Here is a 27,683-nt window from a genome sequence, read left to right on the forward strand (position 1 = left end):
GTCATGTGAGCTGTCTGTATGGTTTTTGTCAGCTTTCTGCTTTGGAAGTCTTGGTCTGGTGGGAGTTTTTTTGTTGTTGTTTTTTGGTTCATTTATTAGGTTCTTGTGTTATTACTCTATCAGCCAGAAGAGGGTAAGGATGCAACTCAGTAATTTTTATATGGCCTTAATAAATGTCTGGTTTGGTCATCTGTGTCACAGTTAAGCTTTTAAGAAGCTTGGCATGTTTAGCTGCAGTACTGTATTCACTGCATGTGTCTGCTGGTCACCAAACTCTCCACAATTTTTGTCATTACTTTGTGCTGGCAATGAGGTTTAATTGCCAGAAAGTGTTGTTCAGTCCTGGCTCTGAGCTCTGTAGGAGAAGCAGCATGCTCAGAAATCTGTGCAAAGACCTTCAGAGGTATGCATTCACCTATCATTAATTCTCTTCTGAAAGTTTAAGTTAAAATAAATAAGTTGTCCTCTATTTTCACCCAGCTGCCATCCTTCTCCAGTGCTTTCACCAACCATGGGCTGCTTTGGTGTTGCACAAGTTTTGTCTTCCTTTTCCTGTGACAGTGAAACTGCAGCTGCTGCTACTTCAACCATGGCAAGCCTTTTTTCTTTCAAGTCTCAGCACCAGTAACTTCCCTCAGGTGATGCCAGCCAGCACCTTGCTCACCAAAAGGCTCTTCTGAAAGAGAAGAAGTGTAATGTTTTTACAACCATGAACTTGTTCAGCAGAACATGTTTTCTGATCTTCTCCTTATCTGCAAAGTGCTGGGTAGAACTAGGTGACAGACCTCTAAAATTAACTTTTTTGTTCTAAACTGTTGACAGAGGGATCTGCAGCTGCCTCTACAATCACATGCAGAAAATACTGTATTTCAGACAAGTAGTTGCAATGTTCACCTCTTAATGAGAAGGGCTGGGGAAGTTTAGGGGCATTCACATTTTTGATTGAGTATTGGGATACTTCCTCTTGTTGGTGCATATACTTGACCAATTCCCATGGGGGTTTTTTGTGCCTCCTTTTCCAAGCAATGAACTACTCTATTGTTCAGTGAATCCTGTAGGTTTCATGTCATGACAGCTTTCTCTCAAGACAGTAAAGAAGTCCATCCTGTGGTGTTAAAGGATTCTTTTTCCTTCAAGGCAGTGGTATAAAACTGTATGGAAATAATTCATCTCCATTGCTAAAGAATTGAGTAAGGCCAGTTTATTTTTTTCCTGTATCTCAATGAATGTGTTTTAAAGGAATGATCCTGATGCTGGAGTAAAATCCTTCACTTCAAGATTTGTAAAAATGCAGCTCTGACAGAAGTCTGGCACCCATCTGGTATCAATGCTGCTTTTCCAGGATATGGCGCTGTGTCCTTTGGATGGATGAACTTGGAATCTAGAGCGTTTCTCTGCCAAGTGTCTTTGAATGGCAAAGGATCACTCACTCACTCATGGGAGAAGCATTTGGGGTGTAGTCTTCTTTTAACTTAAAAGGGCTTGTGTGGACACAGTGTCAGCCCAGCTCCATTTGCCAGTTCCTTGGTTTGGAGCAGAGCTCAGCACCTGTAGCGTGCACGGGTGTCCTGGGCCTGGAGACCATCCATGCACATCCCTCTGCTGGAGGAGCAGGAGCAGCCACGTTTGCCAAAGGCTGCTTTCATGTTCTCACCTTGGATTTCAAATGCAGTTGAGCTGAAACAACTGTGTTGCCACCAACACAGACAAGCCTTTTCTCTGTTCTGCCTTCCCATTCCTTTCTTTAAGGATTCTCCCCATCTGAAAGCAGTTGTATGTACACTGTGAAAAGACACCAAAGCTGCATTTTTATGTGATTTACCAAGTAGTTTGGAGCTCTGCTCAGTTTTGGTTTTTTTCCTGTTGTGAATAGTTACCCATCTTAACAGAGTTACTGTCTTTTGTCTCTGTTTAAGACATGTAGGTATGATATTTTACAAATAATTGTCTGCTTTGTGGGGGAGTTATCAGTGTGTCTAGCCTACCTCTGCCCAGAAAGCTCACAGAAGCTGGAAGTACCACATGAAAAGGAGACCCTGCATAATTAACAAATTAAATAAAAATGTCTTTGCTGCATGTTCTGTTTTACAGAGTTGAAAAATAGAACTTCTCTGCAATTTTCTCTGGGTTTTTATTATGGCTTTATTCCTAATTTGGGCTGTGTTCCGAGCAGCCGAGTGTGTTGCAACAGAGTGAAGTCCACAGGAGGCAAAAGGGCAGTGCAACTGCCAGCCACATTCAGAAGAAAAAGATAAATGGAAAACTAAGAATAGCTTTGCCCCTTTTCAGGGAGGAACCTTCCATCTGATGAGGCCCTTACTAGCTCACCACAGTGCCTCAGCAGGTGATTCCTCCTGTCCTTGCTTTGCAAGTTCAAATTCCCACGTGCCTCCAAACCGTGATGCTATGCAGGAATAGAAAACAGGTGTGTGCCACAGAGGGGTGGATGGACCTGTAACAGAGATGTCAACGTCAGTGCTTCTGCCTGGTGTGTTCTGTAAGCTGCCCTGGCCTTGGTTTTCCATTTTTAGTGTTTGTTTTCAGACACATGGAACGTGAGGTAACGGGCAGTGCAGGGGTGACTCTAAGATTACCTCTGCGTTACATAAATGCCCTGGGTGTGGGAGATGATGCTTGTTCCCCCTGCCCCACACAGGGCAGCAGGGCTGGCATCCACCACTTGTGGCAAGCCAGCCTGGGAGTAGGCTGGCTGTGCCCCTCTGATGCTTGTCCCTGCATATCTTTTGGTCCCTAAGGCATAATTGTCCTCCTTTCTTTTGTTTTTTGGGGCATTTTTTGGGGGTTTTTCAGTGTAGAGCTTTTGCTTTCTAGCAATGATAACACACTCTCAGTGTCCTTTTCAGCTCTTCTGTTAACCAATCCCAATCTTTAAAGCAAGAGTGCACTAACAGAGGCTGCTTTCACCATTTGGGCACTTTATTTCTTCTAATGTAGAATAAGTATGGCAATGCTTCTCTGTGTCCTGAAACTCCATTAAGTACAGAGATATTTCTACACAGGTCAATAACTCAGACTGTGATTAACTTATTGCTTATTAACTTGTTGCTTTGGGTGCTAGGATGGTGCATCCTTTACACTGCTGGCCTTTTCCATCTGGGTAGCAATCAGTATTGCCCTCTGAAAAAAAACAAAGACCTTTCCCCTGGTATCTGTTATCAAAATTATAGTCAAGTCAATCAAAGCTTTCTGTTTATCTACCTACATTTATATTTACATTTCTATTTCTATCTGTAAAGTAGTACTAGTAGTTGTTTGTGAGTCTTTAGGATTTTATTAGACTCACAGGATGCCATTTCAATACATCTTTCAAAATAGTTTCCTTCCAGAGTCCAAGTGTGGACTGACCTCATCTTCAGGAGAAAGTCACTCTTTGCCAGGGACTAAGAGGCATGGAATTGAAGTTGGTGTTTTGCTCAGTGTTTATCCAGGGGTGCAGTGAATTAGCGGAACATTCTTGTACTAGGTGGAACAGAACAAGAAAGCTGCTAACAAAATATCTCTGTAGGGCGTAATTAGAAACGGGAGAGGTCATCTGCATTTCACTAGATTTCTTACTCCTTGATCCCTCCTTCTAGTGTGTACAGAGCCTGGAAAACTGCTTTTATAATAGCCTTTACTTCTGACTGGTCCCTGAGAGGGAGGCTGACTTCAGCATATCAGAAATGGGCAGAAGAAAAAATATTAATTTACAAGTTGTTGAATAAATAAGCACCCCTGTGGAGGCATCTGTTTTTCTGGGTGTAGAGTTACTTTGGCTGGGTAGGGCTAAGGATCTCTTGGCTTGCTTTAAGCTGGGTTGCAGAAACAAGGCTTTTGCAGGTCTGCTCTTACAGTTTCATTGAACAAAGCCCCTGCAAAATCCCTGGGTTATGAAATATTTCCTCTCTGTCGGGTCCCAGACAAGAGATGGCATCTGCAGAGCCAGAAAAGGAAGTCCTTGCCTTATAGAGAGAGCTCTTGGTGTGACACAATGGCTGATATAAAGTGTCGGGGGAGCTGAGTTGAAGGCAAAGGAACAAAGGAAGATCAAGATTCGGTGGCTGTCTCAGGCAAAAGGAAAGTGGAAAGTGTCTTGGGGATGGATAAATTTAAGGCTGCGCTTGTTCTGGCTGGAGTAGGGGATGCTCTCGGTTATCGCAATTTCTCCCGAGAAAACAATGCCTTAGGTGCAAAAATCCAGCAGGAGCTGAAGGAAATTGGAGGGCTTGAGAACCTGGTGCTCTCTCCTGACAAGTGGCCAGTAAGTGACAACACGCTCATGCACATGGCTACAGCTGAGGCTGTCATCACAGGTAGGTACGGCGCGAATGGCGAACGCAGTCTGCAGAGGAGCAGAACGGTCGAGCTGCTGCAGTTCTTAGAATAAGCCTGATTGCTGGGGAAGTCATAAGAAAGCATGTCAGAAATGCTGCTTACATGAATGAGAATGTGCATTAGTTTGGCTGTTCCATTACAATCCTGTGACCATCTTACGAACCGGGGGGTCGTCTTGATTTCTGGAGTGTGGAGGGGCTCTTCCTATATTTTCTCTAGAGATATACAGTTGGTTAAAGCTTAGAGACTAAAATATCACATGTCCAGCATAACAAAAATAATTGCCAAGTAGATTATCTGTATGCTGGAATACATTAGGGAATAATATAGCCACTAGATATCCTTCTGTAAAAGATAAGAACTCTTCTGAGTGCATTTTTTACGTGTTTGTGTCCAGAACTCCAGGCTGGAGTAGAGTTACCTTAGTACTTCTTTCAGGCTAAAAGCACTAGTGCTGTCTCCTCTTTGCTGCCCCTCAGACAAAGGGTTGCATCTGCAAAGCCAGAAAAAAAGCTATTTGTTTTATTAGGAGAGCTCCATGTCTTTAGTCCAAAAAGTATCCTAACATTCTGTATTTATGATGAAATCTGTCAGAATAGTGGAAGTTATTAAGATATGTCTTCTAAAATCACAATGGTTTGAGAGAGAACATTTGTTTTTTCTTAAAGTGGGGGTAGTCTGTTTAAGAAAAGACAGTGTTTGTATCGACACCTTACCCATCAAACTAGAGCTGAGACTGGCAAGATCATAGAAAGTACACCAGAAGACAGTGACCTCTCAGCAGTATTTTGCCTCTTCACAATGATTCAATTTTTTTTATATTCCTGATTTTTTAAATCAGGAAATATTATTTAAAAATTTTTTAAATATTCCTGATTTTTCTTAAAACTCATAACACTGCATAACTACCAGTAGCAGAAGCTCACAGTGTAGCCAAGTATCCTTCACATCAATGAGATTTCCCTTGTGCTAGTGTTTCACTCCTTTATCTGCCTGCTTCCAATCTGCTCTAAATTTAGTATGTAGAGATCAGTTGAAGAGTGTGTAGGACACTTCATACTTGGCTATTAGCTAACCAATGGTTTAAGGAGTAGCTAATACACTAAAGATAAGGGCAAGATGTCAGCCTATCAAGAAAAAAGATGACTAGTATATTTCTGAATGTAGGCTATGATTAAATACGTATCATATGTTTCTTGCTTACTGAACCCTCTAAAACCATAACTTCTGGGTAATCAAGTCAGCTAGACCAACAGTAAAATAATAATTCTTTTCTTAAATATAGCAGCCTGTAAATTGCTCTAAAGAAAAAAGTTTAAGCTATTGTTTCCATTGGCTGCGTTTATCCTACATTCTTATTTCCCTGTGAGCTGATCAGACAAGCATTTTAAAAAGGTGCTTTCATGGGCTGGAGAGGAAACAGCAAGATGGAGTAGGGAATTTTAGTAAGAAATCTTCATTTCACAGCAACATTGGTGAGTGGGATAAAACAAGTCCTTCTCCCTGCTTCCCACAAGGGAAACAAGAACTGCTCCTGCCCACAGCAGTGGCTCCTCCTGCCCACAGGGAATGCAAAAAAGCCCCGTGGCTTGCCCATGGCCCAGCCTAGGTGCCAAATCACCCACGTCAACAGAGTGGAGCAGAGGAAGGGAAACATCTGTGAGGCTGAAGGCGTCTGCCCCCAGCCCTGGGGACCTGCCCTTACTGCTGTGGAAACAGATTTTAAAGAATATATTGGGTGACTGGAACATTACCAGCCAAAAAAAAAAAAAAAAAAAGAGGGGAAAAAAGGCAATAAAAATATCTCTGTTTCTCACTGCCCTGCTCCCTACACATCCTGTTTGCCTGGCTGGCTGCCTGCTGGCCACAGCATTCCCCGGATGCTCACCTGCGGGCAATTGCGGGATACTTGTAGGCTGGGACTAAATCTGCCCACGGCTTAAAGTCAGGCAGTCCCGTTGTCATTGTCAGGGCACTGCCCTCGGGGGAGCTCCCAGCCTGAGGCAGCAGCCAAGCATGAGGTGCAGGCTTGTGTTAAAGACAAATGCTGTTCCCACCTGGGGAGGGGATTTTGGCCAGCGCTTTGGCGGCTGCGTGGAGAGCATCCCAGGAGGGGCATGGCCACAAGCAACCAGGGCTGTGGGCACTGCTGCAGACTGAGCTGGTGCTCCCCAAATCCACCATGTGCCCTGACTGAAAGGTTGATCTGACAATGAAGGATAGACAAAACATCTGCTTCCAGGAGGAATCTGTTTTATAAGGGAGGAACAAGGACAGCATCATCAAACCCAGGGACACTATCCCTGTAATGACAAAAGCCTTTTCCTCTCTTACTTACACATGGGTTTAAAAAAATAAGAGTTCATTTCTAAAGAAAGAACCTGTCCTATTGATGGCTGAGACAGCAATCTGGCTCCAGGCATGGGAACCGTGGTGGGCTTGAACAGCCTGGAGGTGCTGGACCACAGCAACTCTGGCTCTGGGGACAAGGTTTCTGGAGGAACTGCCAGGCAGTTCCCATCTGGATAAACTGTGACACCTGACTCCTAAGTCTGGAAAGAACTGGCAGCTTGACAGTGTCTTGTTTCTTTCGGATTACATGTGGGATGGCCAGTATAACTGGTAGGGTACTATTTTATGTGCAAGAAGACGAATGTTTGACCCTTCATCTTCTCTTTTGCCTGCCTCCACAACTGGTACTTCAGAATGTCTCTGGCTTCTGGACTCCAAACTTTCTCTTAAGTTAAACTGTGGATTTCCAGAATTCACCCTCTCTGACAAAATGAAGATATTTTTAGAAGAACTTCTCCTGTTGTGTCTTTCAACCTGTGCAACTAACCAAGTATTAAATGGAGTTTCTCTAAGTATGTAGAAAATATGTAAGTGGATAAATCCCTTTGGCCTCTGTTTCCACTGATTACGCAGTTGTAATAGATGCCAGTGGATGGTTTTCCTTGACAAGAGTAAAAGGCAGGACTCTTCAAGACCAACATCAGACAACACCAGCCGAGAGAAGCAGCAATACTGAAGAAACAGTATATGTTTAACAGGGGGAAGGTTCCTCCTCAGACAAGACTGTAGGACTTGGTAAAAATAATGTATAAACAGATATTGTTAGTGAACTTATTACATTAGAGAAATTTATGTGCTGGAAAGTGCCTTCAGGCAGTAGGGATTTACTACTCTTACTGATTTTTGTAATATTTTTTATAAAAGCTCACTGTTAATGATATTATAAGATATTTGGATCCCTACATGTAAGACCTACAAATTTTTGACAAAATTTATATAAAATACAGATTTTAAAAAGGGGTTGCTAATTTGCTTTTGTATCTAGTCATACATACTTCTTAAAGTAATTATATAATGTGGTAATTAAAAAAAAAACCAGCTTTCATTTTTAGATTGGATTCACATCTGTAAAGGCAGGGGCTGAGCTAGGCATACCTGGCTTTACCCAGACCCCATGGCAGCCACACTGTCACCAGACAGTTGAACATCTCTGTAACGACTTCACACCACAGAGCTTAAATACAGGCCCTCAGCAGCTACTGTGGATTAACAGAATGCTTCATCATTCCAGTGAAGGAATTAAACATGGGAAGAAATGGAGGGAAAGATGAGAATTGAGAGTGAAGACCATTCTCCCTCCAGCCGGTTGTCATGTTGTGTAAAAATGTGTCAACAGTGGCACCAGAAATATGACTTGTTATATTGGAAATGGAAACAGGAATATTTCTCAAATGCATAGTGAACTTGCTTACATGTTTTCTGTGGTGTTTTGCCCTTCTGCCTTCACACAATAACCTTCTCTTCCCTCCCCTGAGCAGATTACTGGTGTTTAGAAGACCTGTACCGGGAGCTGGTGAAGCGCTATGTGGATGCTGTTGACAAGCTGTCAGGGAGGCGGCCGGACCCCGCCACCATCGAAGGTTGCAGGGAGTTAAAACCAGACAACCACCTTCTCGCTTGGCACACGCCCTTCAATGAAAAGGGTACGGTACTGCTTTCCTTTTAGAGGCCCTGGCTAGAATAATGCATGCTCTCGGTGTTTGTGGCTGTGTGGAAAGTGTTTCCTTTTCCCCCGTGACATCAAAGGCCACTACCCCTGAAACATTTCCATGTTTGCCTGAGGATGACAAGAGATCTGCCAAGAATTCCTTCTGTAGGGCACTGTGTCCTCTTGTAAGTGAACCCCTCCCTTTTTAACATCTATTTAAAGAGGCTTTGTCCTTGGCTCTGTGCCTCAGGGTCCAGATCTTTGTCCTTGAGTTTAATGGTTATTTTAAGAAATATTTTCTGCCATTTTTCATTTAAACGTTTGTAGACTTGGATCTTTTCAGTGATACCAGATCTGAAACAAAATGCCAAGCCTGTAAATTGCTCTAAGCACCAACTTGTTCACTGGAGGGAAAGCAGAGACTTTTCTCCATTTGGACCCCCTGCTAACAACTGTGGTTGTTTTGTTGACAATCCCTAATATTCGTAGCCTGGTTTACCTACACCTGACCCTCTCTTTCCTTCTCTTTATGATCATTTATGTTTACAATGAATAAAATTTCCGCTTCAAGTTAAATAATGCTCATGCAGCTATGTGCATACACATACAGTGCAATTAATCTTGAAAGGCCGTAGAGACACCCCGTTATCAGAGGGAGACCCAGACAGCCATAAAACGGTGTCAGCTCACACCAGTGTTGGCTGTGTTGGTGTGACACTCAGCCACTGCAGAGCACACTGGCTCAACACAACTGCGTATTGATGCAACACCATGGCAAAGACCCGGTGGCACAGTGCCATGGCTATTTCTGGGTCTCTGCAGCCAGTTTTCTCTGATGAAAAAAAGCATCTCTCACTTGTCCCCCGCTCCTCACAACAGCTGCTGGGAGTGATAAGGGTTTACTTTTCCCACCCTGCTATCAGCCAGATCTGAGAAAGTGCCCCTTTGGCACTTGTCATGTGTTTTCTGACTGACACTGGATAAAATTTGGTGAAAATAATCATGGGAGATGCTGTTGGCCCCAAGTAGCTCTTAACATTGTTCAACAAGCAGTTGAGTATGGCTGTTCCCTGGTCCAGTGCAGTGTTGGAGCTACATCTCTTCTTTCAGCCTTCCTCCTCCCCAGCTTTCCATGATGGACTATCTGCTTTGGGGACACTCTGGGCTAGAAGAATCTAAAATTAATTCCTGCCTTGAGAGATCTGACAGCTAAAAGCCACCTTCTCCATCTGGTCTGACAAATAAGCATCCTGAACATCTCAAGAAGCCTTTTTTTCACCCTGAGAGCAGAAGAACCAGTGACCTGAATGGAGATGTTCTGTCTACTATGGGACCAAGCACTGCTATGGACCTAATTAACATTTAATTGAATTTGCACTAAATTCTTCTTGAGGCAAAAACATGCTACAGGCATTGAATGCCTGGGATTGAATGCCTAGCAGTCAGGTTATATTTTAGATAGGCTGGAACCGAAAGTCTGATTTGCTGTGGGCATTCTATCTTATCTTGCTTCCAGCAATAGTTCATGTGCCAGCCTTCATGGACTTATCTTAGGTAATTTTGCATTGCTTATGGATGCTTCTCTGCTCAAATTCTTGTGGGTTTAGGCAGCACACTGAATCCCTAAGTCAAACTGCCCAAGGTGTCTCTGCCACCTCATGTCATGCTCGTTGCCACACTCTTTGCAGAGATACCTGGGTTATGTTAGAGGCTGGTGAGATTCCTGTGACCATCAGAAAACCTGCCCAAGATTGTCTAACACCTTCCATTTTAAGAGCTTGTTTACCATTTACAGCATTGATAAGTGCAAGGCTAACGTTCTCTCCATTAAGTGTTTGCCTTTCTTTGTCTGTCAGTATTTGCTTAAAGTTTTGATGCAGATGAGTTTGCTGTTTCTGAGACATGGTAAAAATGTTTTGACCCATTGCTAAAACTTCAAATTGTTCAGAAGAGAATCATTGATGTTGTAGAACTGGAACTAAAATCTGAGTAAGGTGGTACCCCCTGAGCCAGAGATTTGCTTTTGGAGCCGCTGCGAAAGGCCAGTCAAATGCCGAGTCAAATAGCTGGGCTCTACCTGTGTCGTGCATATTTCAGGCTGAGACTGCAGCATCCAAGCAGGTCTTTATTTGCAACTGTGGAAGCAACTTCTGGGCTTCCTAGAAGCACTTGAAAACAGTGCCCTTTTGCTGGTGGTATTGTCAGAGGAGCATGAGGGAAACATGTGAGGGAAAATGCAGAAATTGAGGGGAAAATTGAAGAGAGGGTTAAGCTGCAGATGCACAGGAGATAAAGGTTCTGGGCTCTACGTTTTCATGCAGAATTATCTGTAGTCACAAAAGGCACATCCTCTTCAGGGCTTAGCAGCCATTACCCTAATCTTCGTTATTCTACAGGTGTAGAGTGAAGAAAATCACACTGAGGTATGACATACTAAAAAAGAATAATGTAGTGCATGAAGGAAAATGAAAATAACTGGGAAACATGGATAGGTACAGCAAAATTCACTGTCTCCTCCAGGACAGCAACTAGGGGCTTCAAATGAAACTAAGAGGTCATGAGCTCAAAGGAAGCAAAAAAAAGGACTCCTTCACACACCTACATAAGCTGCATAACTATTTTCCAAAGCCAATTTGCAGATGATGCGGTTCATGCTAGTTCAAAAAAGAGCTGGGCAAATTCACCAAGGGGAAATCCTTCATGCGTTTTTAAGCAGAACAATGAATAGCTAGCTGCCTCCTGGATCAGGGAGACAAACTGTCAGCAGCTTAGTTAGTGCAAAGGGATAGTGCCATTGTACTTCTCTTTTACTCTTTTTTAAGTATCCTCTTCATTTTCAGACATGATAAGTTGGTATGACCTTTGGTGTGATCATGGAGGACACTCCTTATGTTGTCACATGTGTCACCCATTGCTCAGACTAGTCTCACTGTCCCTTATGTCCTTGGTTCAAATGGTAGACATGAGACATGGGAGTTAACAGCTCCTGAAGCTCTGTCTGGGTTTAATGTTACTCCATGTGATGGAATTTTTTGTTACCAAGTTTACTTTTCTAATACTGCAGAAGGTTTTAATGGAACTTCCCAGACTGTAGGAACGCAATAAAGTGGGAAAGAGAATCTCCTCCAAACCAGAAGTCAGATTACTGTAGTACATCTTCCACTTTGGATACAGTGAGAGATGCTATTTAATTAGCAGCTTTGTGCAGTACAAGAGCTTTCCCTCTTGGATAACCAGCATGGATTGTGTCCTTTGGAGAAACCAGGTTTGCATAGTGAAGATTCTCATCTGCTACTCTACAGCAGCAGATGGTTTCATGAAGAGTTTGGTCTTGCAAGCAGGAGGAGATATTTTCTCCCAGTTGAGTGGTGCCCTGGAAGACTGGATTTTCTTCCTGGCTCTTCCTTGTGGTTTCTGTGTGATATGTGGGACCAGCAGACAGTTTTATCTGCTCCTGGATAGCTGCTCTCGGGGAGGAGAAGAACTCTTCCTAAGAGGGAAATTCAGATATTGCGCCTGGAAATGCCAGTAGGTAGCTTATGTTAGTTTGGCTCAGGCTTCAGTTTGGCTTGAAGTAGATCTCCCTGCAACTCTCACTACCCTACTTGTATCACACTCATAATCTTAGGACATCGGAGCTGGAGCCACTTGGGATGAGAGTAAATGGCAAGAGGTGTTCCAAAAGAGCCCCATGTGTTTTGCTCCCACAACAGACAAATCCCAGTGGAGCAGCTGAGGGCCCTTCTGCAGATAAGTGACTGAAAGGCATGACCCTGGCTCCTTGGCATCTGCTGCTTCAATTCACTCTGGCCCCTGAGTTGCTCCTACTATGCCATCATACACACTCATGGACATACAGCCTTTCCCCATGCTGCCTGTCTGGGAAAGACAAGGAGATTGGGCTCGTAATGCAGGTTCACACAGGCTAAAATTAGGTAGCATAAATATGCCCCTTATCTTCCAGGAACCAAATAGAGAAATGCTGATTGCTCTCAGCTATTCCCAAGGTCACTGGGAAGTGTGATTGAGCAAAGACAGTGCTGAAAAATGCCAAGTACTTTGAAAAATCAAAGCCTATCCATCTCAGGGTGGTTGCCTGCAATGAGTTAATGCTTTTTTGGGCATTGGCTCACCAGCTGCAAAGAGGAGATAATCACCTCACTGGTGCCTTGTGAAGATAAGCTCATTAAAACTTCTCTGGGATCCTGATATTACTGTGATAAGTACTGCAGAGAAACTCATTAATAAGTTTAACTCCATTCAATGAAGTGCTTAAAAGTTGAACACCTGGGATCATGCACTCAGTGCTGAGGATTAAATGAAATTCTGAATTAGCTATTCAATAAATAAATTCTCTGCTGCACAGAGGCAGATGTTCCCAAGACCAAGCTCAGTAAGTGTAGGCTGTAGCACAACAAGCACTAATTTGAGGTTGCATGGGAAACTCCAGTTCTGACATTGCCTAACTTTGTAGGATTTGGCTCTGTAGCCTTTACTTTCTTTTGGACACATTATTTTTGTATGTAGCAGAAACTGGGGAGGCTCTCCAGGATGAAACGTGCATTAAAATTGAAAGGTGAACTCTGAGGCTCATATAAAGTGTTTTAATTGTGTGCTTACAGCTATAAAATAAGGGCATGGGGAAAATGTATCTGTTTCTCAAAGTTCTGTTTCTAGTGTGGGCACCTGGAGCAAGCAAAACAGAAGTGTCGGCCAAGAATGAGTGAAGATGGGATGAGAGTTTGGATCAAACAAGTGCTGTGAACAAGAGAGCGCACTGCTTTCTGAACCCACTGTGCTCTTCATAGCACTTGATTATATTGGAACATACCTGTAAAACCAGAATGACTATGTAGGAGCAAAATCCCTTGCAAGAAACTTTCAAAACTTGTAACTCATTTGCATGTTAATTTCCCATTCCCTGAGGAGTTCCCTTCCCACACATGAACTGAATTAATGAAGTGTGCTTGTCTCACATTTTATCAACATATTTGTGTGAGATCAGTCTCCTTTTAAATGCTTGGTGTTATCCTTTCACTTTAGGTTCTGGATTTGGAGCTTCCACAAAAGCCATGTGTTTAGGGATGCGATACTGGAAACCAGAAAGGCTGGAGTCGCTTATTGAAGTGAGCATTGAATGTGGACGAATGACTCATAACCATCCCACAGGTAATGCCCACACTCTGACATCCCTAAGGCAGATTTGCTCTTCTGCAGGGACTAACGTGGCTCCTGTGAACCCCCCTGGTTAAACTACTTCTGCTTTGCAGGCTCCAAGGCCTCAGTTTGAACTTTGCTTGGTTAACACATACATGTGTATGTTACTTATATAGGCTGATATAGCTGCTTGTATATTATGCTGACAGCATCCTCAGGTTGTTTTCTTTCCTAAAATCCCAATATGTAAACACAACCTGCTTTGTCCAAAGCATGTTCATGTTAGTTGCCCGGGTCAAATTTTAGGATTCATGTCTATCTAGATGACTCACTGTTATCATGCAAATTTATGGTTCAGGGGATAACAGCATTTTTCTCTTGGCAGATTTAGTCATATCCAATCACCGTAGGTAAAGGTAGTAAGCCAAAAAAACCTAACTCCACATATTTTAGGATAGAATCTGAAACATTTTCTAAACAAAACCTAAATAAGCAGATTTAATGTTGTTTTTAATATTCAGGTCTGTCATTTTGATAATTTTATGCTATGTAAACATGTATTCATTCTGTCTGTTTTAAACAGCAATAAATAAAACCATAATGAATGGTGACATGTTCAACACGCTCAGTGCTATGAAGCAGTCAGAGAAGCCATCAGGATGGCATAAAGTTAGGGGAAAAGGGTTCAAAACAAAGCAGAAAATTAAGCTGGTATGTAAAGTCTGTGGTGCATTAGCAGCCATAAGACTGTTGGCAGTCTGCGTGCCTCATGCCAGAAAGGGCTTATGAGACCCAGAAAATGGCAGCAAGGAGGATCCAAGTTGTCAGACACCTTCCATACAATGAGATATTACATCCAGAGTTTTCAGCTGGGAAAGAAACAAGTGGTACAGCAGGGAGGCAGGAAGGAGAGGGGTGGAAGGGCCACATGCACCTCACTGCCACCCTGAAAGGTATCAGTGAAATGCCAGTTGTGATCCTCATAACTCAAAGACTCAGAAAACCCGACTAGTGTGTCAGTCAGGACTGAAACAAGCAGACAAAGGAAATACTTCTCCATGTTATACATAGTGAAGCCTCAGACCTCACTGCTACAGACAGCTGCAAAGTCTACAGATATGCCTGGGTTCAAAGGAGACCGGGCAAAGAGACTATCAAGTCAAATCAAACAAGCTGTGTAATTAAAATGGCCACGAAGCTAGCTTAGTTGCTCTGGGGAATGGAGAAGCCAAACCACTTAGGTTGACTGTGTTGCAGAGGCAGACACCCTGGCCAGGGTGTGCTTTCTTCCCCAGTGAGGGGCAGCAGGCTGTGTGAGGGCTGCTGGGAGCAGGGCAACAGCAACAGCCTGGGCAGTGGGCAGGGGGAGACTGCCAGCCCCTGGAAAACCTTCAGGGCACACCCTAGCCTCTGCCACCCTCTGACTGAGTTGTCCCACTGCCCCCTGCTAGCCCTCTGATTCACTCTAAACCCTCTGCTGCCACCCTCATGGTAAATGTGGCACTCAAGGATCTTTGTGTCATCTGGGATAGATGCTGTCTACCTGATTGAGACTCTTCAGATTGGCTCTACACAGGCTTCTATTCTTTATGAAAACATCTACTGGACTCTAGTTGGATGCGCCTTGGGCCTGACCCACTATTACAGGTCTTGTGGCAGAGGGAATTAGTAATCGCCTCATCTGGACTTGTCACCTCCTAAAATAATTTGGTTTTACCTTCAGCAAAACACACAAAGTTCATGATTGCCTCTGTGCAGGAGTGGACGCTTTTGGATCCATGCACTGAGAGAAGCACATGCATCAATACTTTGCTCACCTGGGATTTATTTAAATAACTGACTGGTTTTCTTAAGCTTCTTTTGCACACTGCACCAGGTTAATTTTGTTGCCCTTGACAGAATGCTAAGAGCACAAGCAAATACAAGAAATGAACCCTACTGCTTCTGGTGTCATGGAAGTGTTGAGTGCCCATCAACAGTTATAATATTTGTAATATTTACAATGTTGAAATATTTGTAACCAAAGTAGAAGATAAGCGTGTTGTTCTTGGACAATTTCTTCTTTCCTCTAAGGGGACATGGGTTTGTTCCCTTAGAGTCAAATGAGCCAGAAATAGTGTTAGATCTAGCAACCACCACTCTTGGGCTGGATGATGCTGTAAACAAGCTGATACAGCTTGTAATTGAATCACTTTGTACAAGTCAATTATTTCATGTGACTTCAATTAGAAGATTTTCAGTATCACATTGGTGGATGATGTTTATTTTTGACCCCTACCTCAATTTCTATCACATTACACCACTGAGAACAGAAGCTCCCTTCCATGTAATGTAAGTCGCAAACCAGTGGGAACCACTCATTAGCCAATAATCTCGACGTGCCACAGGTCAGGCTGCAAGCAGGCGGAGATGGGCTGTGTGCATTTGTTAACCTACCTGACAGCCATGAGGCATTCCACTGGTGATTTTACGAGGAACAACAAGGACAACAAGGATGGTACCAGCACAGATGCACACTGGTAATCCTTGTTATTTGTGAATTCCAGGTTTTCTAGGGTCCCTTTGCACAGCTCTCTTTGTGGCATATGCTATACAAGGGAAACCCCTTGCGCAGTGGGGAAGAGAGATGATGAAGGTTGTGCCGATGGCTGAAGAATACTGTAAGAAGACCATTCGTCACATGGCAGGTACCGAGTTTGAATCAAGAGTTTATTTTCTTAAAGCTGTGTTTAGCTGAAAAGGCACTGAAGAAATGTCACTCCCTAGTCTTTCCAACTTGCTGCTTTCCCCCTTCTCCTCCCTCAACAGGTTGTCCTCCTGCTTTCTCTGCTCAGAGAAGCAAGCTCTTTACAGGTGGTGCACCTTCTACCACCAGTTAGTTGCCTGGTGTATTAGTGGCAAAAATACAAAGCAAAATAGCAATGACCATGCCCTAAGGCACAGTTTTATTTTTAGGGAATCTTCAGAGATTGCTGGCGGGGGGGAGGAAGGAAAATATATTTAGCAGGTTATTAGGCAAAGTGACTGCTGAGATACTAATTATTCAGCTGCCTTCCATCAATTAGTGGAGTTCAACATCATCCAAAAGAAAACACACTGACACTCCTCATCCTGGCAGGAAAATTGCACCTGCAGATGCCCCTAACCAAGAGTTAGCTTTTGACCACAACCTCAGATTTGACTTGTTGCTTTTCTGAACAAATATTTAAGATACAACCTGTTGTAGCCTTGTTTTTAAAAAACTGAGTGTCACACAACTACTACTGTAGTAGTAGTGATACTACTACCGTATTATTGCTATGTATGTGGTCTTTGGGGCAAAGGTACTTTAGTCCCCTCTTGCCAGGGAGTGATGTGTTTGTAACGGTGAGACCTGCCATGGACAGATGAGTATCATTACACTGAAACATCAAGGAAAGAGATTAAGGGACAGCTGTTGAGAAAGATTGAATTCAATAGAAATCTTTACTCAAGAGCACCCAGAAATTAAACCTTCCCCCTGAAGAAAAGCTGCTGGTTTAAAATCTGAAAGGAGCACCAGGAAGGCTTTCTGAAAGACCCCGCGTTTTCATCTGCGCCTCATTGCACACCAGGATTTTTTTAGCAGAGACCCATGAGGAGCAGGTGCAGGATTAATGTGATCGAGCGTCTCTCTGAGTGGCTTTGCAGCAGGTCCCTGTCACTCCACCCGAGCAGGACCCCTCAGCGTGGAGGTATGCGTGCTGGACTCCTGAGGCATGCCCTCTAGCCAGTGCCCGTATTGTTGAGCTTCATCCTATTTTGGTAGTGGGAAAAGTGTCCTGCATTAAAGTTAAGCTCCTTGGCTGCTGAGATGCGCTGCAAAGAAATCCTGCCAAACAGAGTCCTCCAGTTTTAGAAAATCCTATTTTAGCTATATTATCCCCCATGGATAACAAACAGAGAGTTTGTTATCCATGTCACAGAGAGGTCGACTCTACACCCCTCTCTGATATCCAATTGCGATTACTGCCAGATAGTTCCATGGACCTGAATGTGACCACCATCTCGGCTGGGCTCGAGGGGAGGTGCAGAGCCTTGCTAGGGTTAGTGGCATGGGATTCTGATCGTGCTACAGGTCCACCCAATAAAAATCTCCTTCAGCCGCTTGATCCGTCTATTTTGGAACCTGTGGAATAATCACACTTTCTTGCTTGTTTAGGTGCTACATAGAAAACATTCATTTTTGGGGCAGTTATGCTTTATTGTCACGGGGGAATTAGGAAAAAAGCCACAACCAAACAAAAAACCAACAAAAAAGACAGAAACCTGTCAGGTCACTCACATTCCTAAAAACAATCATAACCAGCTGCTGTAGTGGGTGTTGATAGTTTACATTTGCTCTGCTTACATTTCTTTTCCTCTAGATGCTGTAGATGCATCTAGATGCTCTCCTTGGCCTCAAGGCTGTGAGTGCACTTTCACTCTGTTTTTCTAAACACCTCCCCTTTTTTAGGGTTCTGGTGAATGGTTTCTTTGAAATGGGGTCAAACTGGGTCATAGACTCAGAAAAAGGTGGACAGTTCCAGGTGTCTCAGGCATGTGGTTGAAGGCTCATTGCTGGCTTGGATTTTTACAAAAAAGCCCCTACTTAAAGGTCTTAATTGCCAAAGAGCATCACCACTGTGGCATTTTAGGAAAAGAAGGAAAATCAGATTACATCCTTCAGATGAATGGTTTGGTTGTGTGTGTGCTTCTCAGCCACTTGCAGCACACACCACTGAGCAGCCAAGCAGGAGAGAGACAAGGAAAAAGTGGGAATGTTAAATTTTATTTTACATCCATAGTCCCATCCAAAATTGCTAGTTTGCCTTGGCATACTCGGCCATCTGGGCCACTGTTCTCTAACTCCTTATCCCCCTCAACTTGCCAGGCAGGGTTTCCCTCAGGCCTCAGTTCTGCAGGCAGGTGCATGTGCTTAACAGTTCAGTGTGACTGACTTAGGTGCCTTTTTAAGCCTTTTTGAAAAGGCTGAACCAGAGCATTGGGTTGAAAGCAAACTAAATTTATAATGTTTATTTACACGTGGAACATTAAGCATGATTAGAGATCACTTCCCGAAGTGACAGAAAAGGAGAAAGACATATGGTTACTTAAAAAGGCTTATTTCTATAGGCACAGATAGCAGGTGTGTGTTATTTATCCCTTTTGTTACATTTGATATGTATTATAATATATGCAAATGGGAATTTTGGGCTTTCCTATCTGTTTTTTCCTGAATGATCACACAATAAACCCGATGAAAATAGAACAGAAACACTGGAGAATTTATGTGATTAAAAATTGATAACTAAGGTAGGTGGCAATTTGTATTTAGGACATGGAAGCGTTTTTAGATATTCTTTAATCACAGTAAAGGAATAAAAACTGACAAAGAATTGATTATTTTCTTTTTGTTGACTCTTATATTTTCCTTGGAGTTCTCTTCAGTAAATTCTTGTAAAATTTCATCTTGATATATCTTAAATGCCATTAAAATAGCACAAAATTCTGAAAGTATTTTTTTCATTGCACCCTCTTTTCAATTAGATGTCCCACTCCATACATACTTAGTATATATGCAGTATATTACTGTAAAATACCTGGGGTTTCGTATCAGTCAACACTGTCATTATCCTTAAAATATGTTAAAGAAGAACTGAAAATGTTCTCAAAATGAAATACTACATCATTAATTTCTTTTGCTTTCAGAATATCAGGAGCACTGGTTTTACTTTGAAGCCAAGTGGCAGTTTTATTTGGAGGAGAGAGAAATCAATGAGGAAAATCAGAATCAACCTGTCTTTCCAGCCAACTATGATGCAGAGGAGAGAGAAAAGGTAACTGCAACTTCCAAAACTTCTTGGGATGGCTCTGAACCAAAAGAGATATTTTCAAAGAGACAAACCACTATTTTTCAACTGATTCTGCTGCCAGAGTAGTCAGGAAATTTTTTTTTTTCTGAAATTTCAAGAAAGAAAAAACAGCTCCCGTCCTTGGCTCAGGTACACGTTAGCTCAAAAAAAAAAAAAAAGCAGTTGCCGCCAGTCCTGGGTTTGCTGCAATGAGAGAAGACAGTGCAGAGAGGCAGACTTAATGGTCTGGTACCCAGAGCAGGTACAGGACATAGGCCATGGCTATCTGAAGGTGGAAAAGGCAAATGTCTTGCCTGGGGCTCTCATTAAAGCCTAAGGAGCTATGGCCAGAGTCCCACAGAAATATCCCCAGGTATTAGAAGCTGGATTTGGTCACATCTAGTGGAGAGTATCCTGGTCCATGGCGGGGGATTGGAACTCAATGGCCTTTATGGTCCCTTCCAACCCAAACCAGTCTATGATTTTTTGGTTCTTCGAGCAGAAGACAGACATGCCAAGTGATTGATTCTCTGCCAGCTTGGGCTGTGCCAAGCTAGTTTTAAGTGTCTTGAGAGATGATGTTTCACCACATTCCATGAGATACTATTTTATAGTGTACATGATCTTTTCTTTGCTGGTTGTATCTTCTTAACTCGAGAGAAATAATGTGTCTTCTTTCCTGGTGTTTACAGCTATCTGATACATGCTGGCACCTCCCAAAGCTCTCCACTTGGCAGCTAAGCAATAAGTATGTGGTTCTTGTCACCTTTTGCCATAAACCAATCTTTTTTTTCGAGACTATTTAAGCATAGTTCTATGCTCAGAAGTCACCTTGTGTATGCTTGGGTGATTATCTGTGCAGTGAAAGGTGCCTATGGAAGTCTGATTGACTGCAGGTAATAAGAAATTGCTCGCTCTAAAGAACAGATTCCCTTCCAGATTTATTTTACTAAATCGGTGCCATGAATTTGCTACTACTTTATAGTCCTTCTGGTACCACTGGAGTCTTAGCAAAGCTTTAGGAGAGATTAAACCAAAACAGTAATTTCGCATGGTCATTTCAAGAGAGAACTGTATGAATTCCTAATGCAGAAGCAAAATTTACCTTCATTACCCTAGCCCAACTCTTTTGGCCTATTGACTATTTATTTTGATGAACAAGAAAGGAAAAATGGTGCTTGACCCTCAAATCAGCAGGCAGAAATCACAGCCTGGCAGAAGCTGAGATACTTCATCAGTGTGCTAATAGCTATGGAAAGAACAGACAAGGAGAAGGTAACAACTCTGCCTGCCTTTTTCCCAGGAGTACTCTCTCTTTGCCTTTTGTCCAGACTAGCTGTCCCCTTGCGTTTGGGAGTACAGCCACTCGCTTTCCATGTGCAGTTAATAAAGCACCGGTATCTGGCACAACCCTTGCCAACAGGTCACCATACACATGTTCCTGTTTGGCCAGGTACACCTTTCTTCAGGCACAGTGCCAGCTGTATGTGAAAGTGAAGCACTCAAATGTGGCTTGGACTGATCCAAGCATGTTTCAAAGGCAATTTCTCTCCCAAAAACAAATCACCCCTTGAAATGCTTTGCAGCAAAGGCCACATTCTCTATAAGGTGGTATATATAATTTTTCAGTGATGCGCATTTGGAAGATGTTAGATACACGGTGCATGGGCAGACATTTCTCAACATGTGGGATCAGCCTTGATTCTGCAAACAAAACACTCGCCTGGCTCGCTTTCCTGTGATGGACACAATGTGCCACAAAATGAGGGAGGAACCAAACCAAAGTCATTCAGGACAATTAGACTGTAAGGACCTTGTTTCCTTAAGATGGAATTGCTTAAACCAGCAGTGTGAAAGAACCCAGGAAGCAGGGGGAAAAAAAGAATGGAAAGGGAGTGCTAGCCAGCAGCAGGTGAGCTCCTGAAGGGTGAGGAAGTCAGAGGCAGCTGTAAGTACTGGTGGCAGGGGTTGACAGCAAGGAGGGGATGAGTGAATTACCTCCTGGGCTTGGCAACAGCTCAGTGCCTTCAGCCGGAGAGTGCCTGCTGACACCCATCCAAGTACTAGGTTCTTGCTGGCCCAAGGCAAGCTTGGGCTGGTGCCACAGCACAGCACAGGGCTGCACAAAGGCGCTGGAGCTGAAAGGAGAAGGAAGAAGTTTGGGAAGTGCTGCCTTGGTGCAGCTAAGTCCCGCCAGGTTCAGTCCTAGGACAGCTATCCCCAATGTAAAGCTGTTTCAACAAGGCAAGATGACATCAGATGTGTGCAGAGCATCAGGGATGAGGAGGAATAACCAGAGTGACACTTGAGCCGCCCGGCTGCACACCCAGAATAGCCCCTCTGTGCTGAGCCCTCCTGCCTTTGGTAGCATTGCATGTGTGTTCATGCTGCTCCACTAGCATCCAAACTGCAGCAATAAGGCTGGAAATTTGCATGGGGCAGAGGACAGCATAAAGGCATAAATAATCTCCTAAATTGTAAAAAAGAAAAAAAAAAAGGAAGCAGCAGAGTGAAGCTGTGGTCTGACTCTGCCTTGTTTGATGTATGTGTAGATAAACCTCAGCCAAGTATGAAATGGCTGAGGTGAAAATGAATAGAGAGAAATGCAAACTCTTCATACACTTTGCAGAAGCCAAGAGCCAGCCAACCAGCAACAATTCAACTTGCCATGATGTAAGGTAAACGTCAGGAAATAAAGTTGCCCATTTCTTAATAGGAAGGTATTTTTTAACTATAAATTTATTAGTGTTGAGATAATTTGGGGATTTGGGGCTGGAGGTACCTGCTCTAGAGAAAATCCGATTTTCCTTTGCAAACCTCACTGTGGGTTTGGAGTTCTTTCTTCTTCCTTCTCCTGGGGAAGAACTGTTACATTTGCAAATTATTTTCCCTTTTGTTCAACAAGAGCTTTTAGAAGAGGAGAGAAAAGGCTTGGCAAGAAAAAGACAGAGGAAGGGGCTTGAATTAACATAGTCTGAAACTAAGGCCCTAAAGAAATTACTGAATCAGAACATTTTCACCCCCTATGAAAACTTGGCTAATTGAAACATTTGCAAATGTGTGACAAGGGGAGTTGAAAATATTTCCCAGAGGCAGGAAGAGGACTGACAAAGACTTACCAATCTTAATTTTTTATATGGTAAGGAATTTCTAGGATGTGAACTTGAAAGCTATCTTCATCTACTTTTTGGCATTTCTGGCTTGCTTAAACCAGCCTCTTGGCCTGCCAGGAACTGGCTGCATTAAGCTGGAGTGCTGGCTTACACCAGCACCTCGGGCATCACCGGGGCTGCTGGAGCTGCCGCCGTGGCTCGTCCCACGCCACACACAGAGGAGCCGGCAGCACAGCACAGCCCCTGCCGCCCTTCGCAGCCCAATGAGCCATTCCCACTTGGCAGGGGAGACTCCAGCCCGGCGTGGCCAAGTGCCCCACACCTGCAGTTCCCGTACCCTGCCCTGACAGTGCTGTCTCTCCCGCAGACGTACAGGCGGTGGAGCTCCGAAGGCCGTGGGGGAAGACGAGGCCACGACGCCCCCATGATCGCGTACGACGCCCTGATGGGCTGCGGCGGGGACTGGACGGAGCTCTGCAACCGCTCCATGTTCCACGGAGGTGAGGGTCCCCTGTGCTTCCCACCCCTGCTCCCTCGCCAGGGCCAGGATAGCGCCTTCCTGGCTGTCAGCTGCCTCTGTTGGCCAATCTGCCATGCTGTCTGTAACATTCTCCCCTCTGGTTTTATCCTCTAAGCCCCATTCTTCTGGCAGCAGCTGCCACACAAGCCATTAATGGCACTTTTCATATGTTGCTCCTCCTACATCTCATGGTTCTGCCCGAGGTTCATGAGGAGTAAGTCCAGCAGGCTGGACTTTCTAAAGGGCTGACAGTTCCTGACAGAACACAAGCACCTTTGGCAAAACAACCTTTTAGCTGCATGTACTGAAACTAAATAAGGGAGAAAAATAATATAGCACCCAAACAAGTGACAGCCAAATAAAATCCACCACTTAGAGGCACACAATTAAGTACTTCTACAGCTTTGTGAGAGAGAACTTTCTTATTAGCAGACGCATCTTGCTGCGCTTTTGGGAGGGCCAGCGTAGCTGGGGTGGGTAGGACCCCAGCCCTGAATCACCCACTCCCTCCCGATGTGGTGTGGGCCCTTTGCAGGGGCTCTGGGTCTCTCACCTGCCCCAACACAGTGGTGAGAGCTCACAGTCCCCCACTGCAAACCCTGGCAGGGACAAACCCACAGGCACTGCATGCACAGAGCATCAGTGCTCCTCAGCAAGACTGGATGTTTTAGAGCCTGCACAGTGCTGTGCTGCGCTGTGAGGAGGGAAGGGACACTCTCCAGTCCAGGACCTTTGTTGTATAGTAGACACCCCAACAACTATTATTCCCTCCTTTGTTCTTAGCAATGGCTAGCTGCTTGTAAGAGCTGCTGTGCTGGGGTAGATTTTCCCAAAACCAAGTGAGCTCCCAGCCCAGGAGTTCACACCACAGTGGCATCTCCATGTGCTTGCTTTGGCAACACTCTCTTAATCAGGCATCCTCAGCCTTTAGGACTGGCCCAACATGCTCCCACTGCACTCCATCAGTGTGGAATATTCCCTCCTCTGTGCAGCGCAGTTTTTTGGTTGTGTGTGTGAAGGTGACACTAAGAGACCACTGCAACTGTGCTTAAACCTGCAGGGGAAAGCGCGGCTACTGGGTCCATCGCTGGCTGCCTGTTCGGCCTGGTTTACGGCCTGAGCAAGGTGCCCAAGGGCTTGTACCAGGACCTGGAACAAAGGGAGAGGCTCGAGTTCTTGGGCGAGAATCTTTACCGACTATCCATGGAGGAAAAGTAAAGCAGTTTCTGCCATTTTCTCTTTCTATAAAGACTATATCAAACCCTGTAGATATCTGACTGGCATTCATAGAGAAGGAAGTAGCCCTGAGTTAGTCTGAAGAGCTCTATGTACATCGCGTGCAAGTGAACATAGCTGAATTATTAGACTGATTAGATATATGCGATATTTGTGGGGTTTTTACAGATGGAGGGATTTCTAAATATAAGGAGTGCTGCTTAAACCTCAAATGGCAAAAAATAAATAAAACTTCTTTTGACTGATTTCAGTCTAACTTGCTATAATACCACTTCCTAAACAGCTGTTTCCAGTAATTACACATACAAAATTAATTTTCAGAACTAATGCTTTCTTGCAAAACTAATGGTAGTACCCACTTACAGGGATATTCTCTGTATATTTGACAATCCTTTCACCACTGTGTCCCTCCTTGTTCTCAAATCTAATGTGTCTGTGACACTTGTAAACCTAATGTCTCGTGGATTACTTTTAATGAATCACTGATCCCTGTATCAGCACTGTGGTGTAAAGTATTGTTACATTAGAAGCTTCCAGAAAAGGAAAAGCCAACACTAAAAATACCTCCAAGGAACAGCAAAGCATCAGTGTGTCTAAAATTTCTGATCAGTGTGTCTAAAATTTCCGAATTATGTTCTTATTCTTCTTCAGTCTTCAGAACAAAAGTTTCTCTAAAATATAACTGGCTGAAATATTTGTAAATAAATTAATCTTGCACTATTTTCTAAGTATCAGTCTTTATTTTTAGATGGAACAGATTATATGTTGGTGTATCAGTATCAGAATTTTTGGCTGAGGTCTTCAAGCAGTTGTAATAGGTCAACGGTTAGGCTGTGATACGTTTCATAAGTCTGAGCACCACGAAAACCCCAAGAAGATAAGTTACAACTGCTTTACCTTTTTTCTTTTTTTTTTCCTTCCTTTTATTACCTTTTGTTCTTTTTTGCCTTTCCTTGCCTGGCTTCATCTCACCTCTCCTCTCCAAGTTCTACTTCAACTTTTTCCTTTTTTCTTTTTTTTTTTCTTTTTTTCTTTTTTCTTTTTTCTTTTTTCTCTTTTTTCTTTTTTCTTTTTTCTATTTTTTCTTTTTTCCTTTTTTATTTTTTTCTAATTTTAATTTTTATTACTTCTTGTCCTTTTTTTCATTCTTTTTTCTTTTTCTTCCTCTTTGCCTTTCCCTGTTGTTTTTTTTTTTTTCTTCTTCTTTCCCTTTTTCTTTTATTTCCTCATTTTTCAAGAAAACCAACAAACCATGATTGGGTTAAAAGTTGCATACCATAAACAAAGCAAACAGTAGACCTTGACGACGGAGATCCTAATGCCCCCAAGAGCAGCACAGGCACAAATCTGGAATCCTCTATGAAATAATGCAGAAGCAAGCTCAGAATTTGTTCCTGTGTTTAACCTCATGTTTTACCTTAGAAGTTCAGAAACTGAGGTCTGCGTAATGCTTTCTAATTTCCACCGTGTGTGATTGCCTACGTGGTGTTGGTTTCTCCTGTCTTTCTCCAGCTGCTGAACTGTGTTTTAAAAAGATAGCTAAAAATACATGAGTACTTTCCTACGCCTTTTTCCATGTAAGCCATTGCTGGACTCATCACTGGGATGTTATGAGGCAGACACAGGAGCAGGTGATGCCTGTCAGTAGGAATAGCAGCCTGCATGACAATGTCCATATGAAAAGGTTTTCCCTACGATGCGTTACTTCTCGCACTGTTGTTTTAGCATGTTTTCTCTTGGCAGCTTCGCAAGGTGCTTTCTTGTTTGCTTTGGAGATGTGTTAAACCAAAGGCAGCAGTTGTGTCAGTAGCTTTTGGTGCCAGACAATACCAAGACTTTCTGAAAACATTGCTTCTAGTTTAGGATGCCTCTAGCACTCCTGTAATAAATTCAGCAGTAGAGAAGAGAGAAGAACATATTCTGCATAAGGTAGGACTTTCTCTAGTACTTTGGCTTTTCTTCTTCCTTTAGAAAAAAAATAATCACTGACAAAAATTAAGAGCTTTCATAATTTTTCCCACTTTACCTTCTATCCAGCCTGGGCAGGACTAAGTTGTGTTTCAGAGATCAATAAGAGAATCTCATTTAAAAGGTGAAAAAAAAGATTGAACCTATAAAGCACCATTTCTGCAGCTGTTGGGGTGAGCAGTGCCTTGGCCATCATTTCATTGAACACACTCAAAAGGCGTGTTTGGTTTGAGTGGGCAGAGCTGGTCCTGATTGTCTTCCTTATCTAGGGGCAGGTCATTGGACACCACACAGAACCAGGTAGTGATGGGACGTCCAGGGATGAGGAAGGCTATGGGATGCAGCACTTTGCACACTCCAGCTCATGGGCATTTCCCCAGTGCCTACCAACAGAAAGACAGACAAATTCATTGATCTCTGACAACTTTTGCAGGCTGGACAGCGTTTTCCAATTTGTTTCTTGTTTTTTGATGAAGCCTCCATAGTGCTGTCTCCTCCTGCCCATGCCACTGTCCCTGCAACAACCAGTCCTTCAGGCTGCCTCAGTGTCTAAAATGATGATCAGATATTTAACATGAAATTCAGGATCAGGAGACGGGGCCTTCTCTTTTCCACTCCAGAGACAGTAAACCAGAAAATCCTGTAACTGTATGCTTTTAGCAAATGCCATGGGATGCCACCACCCACTGCTACTCAGCAACATCTGAACCCCTAACAGAATGGAAAACACTGGTGCAGGAGGCAGCGGGCAGAACTGGGAGAGAGTGCCAGCTCCTCTCCCTTCCCCTTGGCACCTCAGCTCTCCTCCGCTTGCAACACAGCGGTATCCACTGCAGAGGTTTCTCTGGGACAGGCCAGCCAGCGGGATAGGGTTGCACTGATGCCCATTAGCGTATTAGGCTGTTACCACTCTGATGCTGCCTGTGATCAGTGTCCCCAAAGAACCTATAAATAAGTAACTAAGCAGCCTGTCCTATGCATATTAATTATTTGTGGGCCAAGAAGACAAAACTTTTGAAGGTGGCCCTGCCTCCTCTGCAGGTCCAAGTAGTCTGTCCTCCAGACACTGAAAACCATGCAGCAGCACTTCCATGAACCAGGAGCACACTGAGGCACATCACACACATTAAAAAGAGTGAAAACCAGCATCTCCAGAGGAAGAGAGGGGTGAGGGGGATAAAGTACATGTTAGGCCATTTCACAGGATCAGGGAGGAGCCCAAGTATCTGCCTTGCCATACGGCATAGCTCATGGCACTGGGAAGTGAATTCTGCTGGCATGGGGCTCCCTCTATTCCTGGGGACTACCTGTCGAGGTACTCCCAATGGGACTATAATTGACTGTCTGTAGGTGATATAGAGGTGACTATATTTCATTGATAAGTGACATAGTTTAAGAACAGCAGGATGCAACTTGGGAAAAGACAGTAAGGAAAAATTAGGGATGATGACTTAGCCTGTTGAGAATGGTGGTCATGCTCCCAAACATGAGAAACCTCTTAC

The 27,683-nt window shown here is 43.6% G+C and overlaps 1 protein-coding gene across 1 annotated transcript; it reads left to right on the plus strand.

Moving 5' to 3' along the window:
- Positions 1 to 3,652: 3,652 nt before the first annotated feature.
- ADPRHL1 (ADP-ribosylhydrolase like 1) lies at positions 3,653 to 24,935 on the plus strand. Its single transcript, XM_008635861.2, has 7 exons — positions 3,653 to 4,313; positions 8,166 to 8,330; positions 13,379 to 13,504; positions 16,039 to 16,179; positions 19,202 to 19,329; positions 22,825 to 22,957; positions 24,038 to 24,935. Exons 1-7 carry the CDS (start codon positions 4,100 to 4,102, stop codon positions 24,193 to 24,195), a joined length of 1,065 nt encoding a protein of 354 aa, XP_008634083.1. The 5' UTR covers positions 3,653 to 4,099; the 3' UTR covers positions 24,196 to 24,935.
- Positions 24,936 to 27,683: the final 2,748 nt, after the last annotated feature.

This window comes from Corvus brachyrhynchos, unplaced genomic scaffold (genome assembly GCF_000691975.1).
Source record: "Corvus brachyrhynchos isolate BGI_N302 unplaced genomic scaffold, ASM69197v1 scaffold83, whole genome shotgun sequence".
NCBI lineage: Eukaryota > Metazoa > Chordata > Aves > Passeriformes > Corvidae > Corvus > Corvus brachyrhynchos.

Excerpts from the sequence above, each read along its gene's own strand:
- ADPRHL1 (XM_008635861.2), top strand. The coding sequence starts at position 4,100 with ATGGATAAATTTAAGGCTGCGCTTGTTCTGGCTGGAGTAGGGGATGCT. Across the intron at positions 19,330-22,824 it reads ATGCAGAGGAGAGAGAAAAG|ACGTACAGGCGGTGGAGCTC; the intron begins GTAACTGCAACT and ends TCTCTCCCGCAG. Across the intron at positions 22,958-24,037 it reads CCGCTCCATGTTCCACGGAG|GGGAAAGCGCGGCTACTGGG; the intron begins GTGAGGGTCCCC and ends TTAAACCTGCAG.